At 28.3% G+C, this 7,141-nt stretch overlaps 1 protein-coding gene across 1 annotated transcript; it reads left to right on the top strand.

Annotated features, from left to right (window-relative positions):
* Positions 1–2,514: 2,514 nt before the first annotated feature.
* On the top strand, positions 2,515–6,139 carry LOC131662358 (SEC14 cytosolic factor-like). Its single transcript, XM_058932126.1, has 11 exons — positions 2,515–2,641; positions 2,738–2,805; positions 2,912–2,940; positions 3,911–3,994; positions 4,106–4,159; positions 4,327–4,401; positions 4,498–4,551; positions 4,725–4,784; positions 4,928–5,023; positions 5,135–5,236; positions 5,355–6,139. The coding sequence occupies exons 2-11, from the start codon at positions 2,751–2,753 to the stop codon at positions 5,808–5,810; spliced, it is 1,065 nt and encodes a 354-aa protein (XP_058788109.1). The 5' UTR covers positions 2,515–2,641; positions 2,738–2,750; the 3' UTR covers positions 5,811–6,139.
* The last annotated feature ends 1,002 nt before the right edge of the window (positions 6,140–7,141 follow it).

The following is a 7,141-nucleotide window of genomic DNA, read 5'->3' as shown; positions in this document are numbered from 1 at the left end:
AATAATTAACTTATAATTATATTAACGGCTATGATTATTTTATGTTTTTATTACTATATAAGTAATATTGATTGTTATTTTTTTATATAAAAAATATAAATTAATAATTTTATTGGAAATTAATATATTTTTAGATTATTAAATGATTATTTTTAAATTTTTTGATTGTACAATAATATATATTTAAATATTAATTATTAGATAACACATATCATCTTTAAAATTATTTTTAATCAATTTTTATTATTTTTAAAAGACAACAAGTCAAATATTTAGTTTCTCAAAATATAAGTAGAATTAAGTTTTGATGAATAGTGTATAAATTATATATATATATATATATATATATATATATATATATATATATATATATATATATATATATATATATATATATATATATATATATATATATATATATATATATATATATATATATTTTTAATTTCACATAAAGGCAGAATGTCTACTTAAAATAATAATTTTTTAACTTTGATATTTTTTTTTAAAAGTTCATATTTTTTCTTACTAAGTGGGTCACCTATTTTAAATTATAAAATATGCTAAATTTTTGGATCATAATTTTAAACTAATAATAATAATAATAATAATAATAAATATGTGTTTGTTTGATGATTAAATGACAATCTCATAAATATTATTTTCATTCATTTTTTAATAAGTTATTAAAAAAAATTAAAATTAATTCAATTTTTTTAATAATATTATAGTTTTTAAAATATGAAATAAGTTTTTTAAAACAATATAAACTATAAATACAATTTAAATTAAATTCTTCAACAAACACCCTTAATAATAAAATCCAATGAAAGCTACTCGTGAATAGATATAAGTCAGTAAATATTAAATAACAACCACCACCTTCATAAAGTATTGGTTGAGGAATAAGGAGGCACATGCTTTTGCTTTTATTTTAAAACCACTAATAAAACAAAACTTTATTGAATGATAGCAAAATTCTAACTACCACACACAAAATGTAGCTTCTACTTTTTCACAAACATATTAATAATCATTTTAATTTTAATACTAGATAAGTGCAAACAAATATTTTTTTTTTTTGGTGTTAACCGACCGGTATCCGCGGGGGAAAGGGGCCCCACGTGACTAATCCGGACCCGGGCTCGGAGGCGACGGCACCGTGGCCCCAGGGCGTTTTTGACTCCAGCCGGGATCGAACCCGGGTACTAGCCGATTCCGTCCCTTTTTGGAGAAAGCTCATTTGCCACTTGAGCCAACCCTTTGAGGTTAGTGCAAACAAATATTTGTTAGGCTTAAATATTATTCTTCTCCCTTTATATTTATTTCTCAAGTTCCAAAAATCATGCAACTAAATTTAAAACCAAACGGGTCAAATAAAAAACCCAATCTCATTATCATTCCGATTTTGATGTTGAGCCTTTTTTGCAATTAAACTGGTATCAATTTGATTAGACCGGTAAAATGACCCATTTGCATCTCATTATTAAAAATGCATGCAACTGATTTTATTTAAGAGTCATGTTATCATGACACCAGAAATATTACAGCGTAGCTCTACACCGTGTATTTTCTATGCTTGGTTTTATGCATGACACAAATTTTAATTTTTATAAAATAATAAAATTAATAAAATAAGTAGACTTTACCGTATGAAAATACGGTGTGTGTCAAATATAAGGTATCTATATCATTTCTCATTATTTAATTTTCTTTATTATAAAAATCAGACATTTGTTTAAATTCAACTACAAAAATTAAAATTAAATCGTCTTAAATTTTTAGATGTCTTAAGTAAGTTAAACACAATTTAGCTGTAATACAATAAATCAATTCTATTTTGTGAACATTTAACCGTAATAAATATTTTATAAACTCTTATTAAATAATAGCTTAACTAAGTTAAATTTTGAGCCATATAAAATAATTTGCTTTTCACACTCTCAAAAACGGAAAAACGACTCTAACAGAAATTAATCACTCGAATAAAAAAGCTAAGATGAATGACATAGATTTTTCGAAAAAATTTAATAAAAAATTCTTATATACTTATTATCGATAGAATAAATTGTTTTAAAAACCTTAAGCTATTTACTATTTAATAAAGGATGAAATATAAAAAAGTTAAATTATATTAAATAATTAGTTGATATTTTTTTTTTGACTGAATTTGTAGAAATAGGTGAAAATTGTCAATAAATTTAATATCGTTGTGTATTCAGAATTGAATTTGAATCCTTTTTTTATCATATTATTTTTTAGGTATAGATCGAATATTTTATAAAAAAATTTAGATATAATTTTTTAGATATGTTTTATATTATTTTTTTAATAAAAATATAAAAAAATCTATAATTTTTTCTTACACATATATAAACTTTTTTAATTTTATGCATGCAAATTGCATAAACTAACCATACCATGGGATTGTTTATTTGCATTTATTGGGAATATGAATTAATTAAATTATTAAAAAAATTTGTCACTCCTATTTATTGATTAGTTTTCTTCAATTTTCCCACATTTTTTTTTCTTCTTTCACCGCTAACCACTCAGTACAAAGGAAGCTGCAACAAAGTCCAAAAGCACCTTAACCTCCCTCCATGCTCTCAAATCTTTCCACAGAATCTTCATCACAAGGGTTTCTTTCTCACCTTCCTTTTCTGTCTCCAACCTACAACTGTTTTTTTTACTATAACAATCTTTATAAGATCTAATCCAGTTGCAAATTTCTCAGTTGAATTTTCACCATGGGTATGGGAAATCAAGATGCAATTAAGCAGTTGCAGTCTTTGTTGGACAATGGTATGCTTCAAAAGATTGAATTTTGATTTGCATTCTAATCTTTTTGCATCATCTTTTGTTGATTGATTACTGACTGAAGTTTTTTGTTTTTGTTTTTTTGTTGTAGTTGATGAGCAGCAGAAGATCACATTCAAGGTTTGGTTTTTGATTTTGTTGTGTTTTTGCTCGATCTTGATTTTGGAGTTTTATGATTCATGATCTATAACCTGATTTGAAAAAGAAAAAAAAAACCATTTTTAACCTGATCTATAACCTTTTAGTTGCTAAGAAGTTTTCAGGAGATATGGTTAATTTTAAAGGGTAGATTTTGATGTTTGGAAAGAAATCTTAGAGTTAGAGAATAAATTATGCTAAATTTGGTGATGATGCATCTAAATCAGAATATTTTAATGTATTTTTTCCTTTAATTGTGTTTTAAGCCTCTACATAATTTAGCGTATGTATGTTTTATTCCGCGGTGAAGAAAATTGATCTTAAGTGAATTGATTATGTAAAATTTTACTTGGCTAAAAGTGATTTGAAAGTGAAGTAATTTATGTTTGGTTAAATTTTTTCTAGTGGATTGATATGTCAATTTTAGTGTAAAAATCATATTTAGACTCAAAAGTTACAAATTTTAACTTTAAGTAGAATTAATTCTGGAAAACATAATCAATTATACTTGAGAGCAAGTAAACATGTCAAAAATCAATTTTACATATCTAGAATCAATTCTAGATGCTGCAAATGTGTAATCAAACATACACTTAATCATTCATTTTTATGTAATTTTGAGGGCTCTTTGGATGGACTTATTTAAGTTTGTCTACTACATGTAGGTATTTGTGAAACTGTTTTGAGAGATATCAATAAGTTGTTTTCAACTTATTTTAATAAGCAATCCAGGATAGTTTATGAAAACAACTTATAATTTATATGAAAGCAATTTGACTTTGTTTTTTGTTTATTATTGAAATAACTTATTCATAAGCACTTATATGTTATAAGGGATTAATTAAGTTGTTTGTCCAAACATGACCTTAGTTAAACATATAGTAGTGAGAGTAAAGAACTTGTTGCGTCTTACTAGTTTTTTTGTCCTGAAACCCTTCTCTTTATATTTCAGAATATGCACCAGGGATATCCTGCTGAAACATTAGGGCGGTTTCTCAAAGCTCGGGACGGAAATGTTGCCAAAGCTCATAAAATGGTAGTTAAATCTCTTATGTTTGGTAGAATCTCTTAGATGAAATTTCAGCCATGTTGCGTCACTTTTGATCTTTGGATGTACATAGTTTTCTGACAATTTTAACTGTTGCAGTTAATTGATTGTTTAAATTGGAGAGTGGAAAACGAGATTGACAAAGTTTTAGCGGTGAGTTCTCTCATTCCATACAACTTCTTCTTCTTAGAAATTTATCTGCTTTTCTGGTTATATTTTTCGTGAAACTTGTTTGTTGAATTCTTTCATCAAATGGAATTATGAATCAGATCATAATTCATAACAATATTGAATTGAATTATCTCCTTTTTATATATCAGAAGCCAATCCCAACGGAGTTGTACAGAGGTGTGCGAGATTCTCAACTCATAGGAATGTCTGGCTACACAAAAGAGGTACAACAAAGGACGAACGACATCTTTTTAGATCATCTGAAATGCTTTTATTGCACAATTTCTTATTTCTTTCGTTTTTTGGATGAATTATTCCAGGGCCTACCAGTCATCGCTGTTGGCGTTGGGCTCAGTACATATGACAAAGCATCTGTAAGGATCTCATCCTACCGTCTCTTTTCATCACACCTTTAAAATATGATAGATACTAATACTTGCAAAGAAAAGCTTTACCTGAACTCTTTGGTGTTCAATGCCGGCTTGTGGTATATAAACTCCGAGGATTATCTATGTGATATTAAATTACGAGTTTCTTTCTTTTTCAGGACAAATACTATATACAGTCACACATCCAAGTGAACGAATATAGGGATCGGGTGATCTTGGTAAGCACCTAATTATTTAATCTATATCATACTACAAACGGAACTCCAAAAGCGGAAACACCAACACATTATTGCTCGTCTTTCCACTAGTTATTCGTATAAACTCTCACGACCTTTTTGCGTATTTGAAAATTTTATTTTAGCCAACTGCTACAAAGAAGTATGGAAGATATAGTGGCACCTGTGTGAAAGTCTTGGATATGACTGGTTTGAGATTTTCAGCACTCAACCAATTAAGGGTATGCTAGCAATCCACGGAAAATGTTCGCTCATTCATTGGACTTTGTTATCGTCAATGCTAATGTCACTGCAATTATAGTTTGACAGTTCGGTTTGATTGCCTTTTGCAGCTATTGACAGCTATATCTACGATAGATGACTTGAACTACCCGGAAAAAACAGACACATACTATATCGTTAACGCACCATACGTATTCTCCGCGTGTTGGAAGGTTTGTGCCTGTCTTAATGTTACCAGAGTTTCACTTCTCCCTCTTTAATTTCATTATCATAATATCGAAATTGAAAGATTAACAACTGAAATCTTTTTACTTCAATGATATTTGGAAGGTTGTAAAGCCTCTTTTACAAGAAAGAACAAGGAAGAAAATCCAGGTATTGCAAGGCTGTGGCAAGGACGAATTACTCAAGGTAATGGACTATGGATCTCTCCCACACTTCTGCAAAAAACAAGATTCCAAGTCATCGAGACATAGCGCAGTTGCATCAGTTACCGAAAACTGTTTCTCCTTCAATCATGCATTCCATCAACAACTCTATAACCACGTAAAGCAGCAAGCTAACTCTGCGGAGTCATCACCACTAATGAGACAAGAATCTTTTTATGTAGACATACCAGAGCCAGACCCTGATGATGCCAAAATAGCCAAAACCATTGAAGTCGAGTTCCACAAATTGGAAAATCAGAACAACGGAAACATTGAAGTTGAGTTTCACAAAATGGAAATTCAGAAGAAAGGCTTCACTAGCTCGCGAAATGGTCTTGTTGTTAATGGAAGACACTGAGAAAGCTTATGAAGATTCTGAGCAACTTTTATTTCTTGATTTGCTTTATGATATATATCTATTTGATATGGAAGAGTATTGTTAAGAAATGTGGTTGGGCTTACTTCAACCCTACAAAACCGGCTTCTGGCTTGTAGGATGAAGATTGCCCATAACATGTTCGGATCATATATATTGTCTGATGAAGACTCTTAACAGTTATACCCCGTTCTTTATTAGTACAAAAGGTATACCAAGTTATTATCAGATGTAATGTAATATTGTAATGTTTGCATCAACTCAAATGCAGACACAAACTTTAATCTAATTTCTATAACTACTTTCAATGATGAGTTTATGATATGATATTTGTTTAACATGGAAACGGTGGCTCTATATTATAATTGCCATGATATAACTATTTTGATATATGTTACTTAAGATTTTTATTTTGAATTTTTTTTGAACTCAAGATTTACTCAAATGTTAAGACTTCATGAATGAAGCATATATTTTTTTTTAACAAAAAAATTTGTTTTGTATATGGTGTATTTCAAACTTATTAATTATCATAAGACTTTTTTGATGACGTATAAGACTGAAAATTATTAAATAGTAGTTTTCAAAATAAAATGTTGAGGTGTGCAATAACTATATTGACAATAGTTTTTATTTATTTATTCACAAGTGTTATGGAGTAATATATTTATTTTGTATAACGGATTAAGTAACTATTAATATATACGGTGTATTTCAAACTTAACTATCGCAAGACCTTTTCTTGATAACGTATAAGATTTTGAAAATTATTAAATTGTTTTTAGAACCAAATGTTAAGGCGTGCAATAATTGTATTGTCAATAATCATAAGAATTTTTATAGAACATATACAGGGATGGCAACAAAACCCATACCCACGGATACCCACCCGAACCCGCTCCGAAGTTGACGGGGAAAACCCGTTTTGACTGGGTTTCGGTTTTCCCCGATTACAAAATATGGAGTCGGGTCGGGTAATGGGAACACTAGTACCTACCCCAAACCCGCCCCCGTTTATTTCATTCTATATATTATTATATATTTTTGATAATTTAGAATAATAAATACATAGCCAAAGTTTTGATATTTTGATTTAAATTTATTATTTAAAACATTTGAAATATATATATATATATATATATATATATATATATATATATATATATATATATATATATATATATATATATATATGATTTTTTTTAAATTGTTTCATTTTATTATTTATAAAGTAATTTAATTTTGAAAAAAATAAATATTTCTATTAAAAAAATTGATTTTACTAAATGGATGATGGCGGGGCGGGATACCCG

Source organism: Vicia villosa, linkage group LG3 (assembly GCF_029867415.1).
Source record: "Vicia villosa cultivar HV-30 ecotype Madison, WI linkage group LG3, Vvil1.0, whole genome shotgun sequence".
In the NCBI taxonomy this organism is placed as follows: domain Eukaryota; kingdom Viridiplantae; phylum Streptophyta; class Magnoliopsida; order Fabales; family Fabaceae; genus Vicia; species Vicia villosa.
The sequence above is the reverse complement of the archived record's forward strand: the minus strand, read 5'-3'. Positions and strand labels throughout refer to the sequence as shown.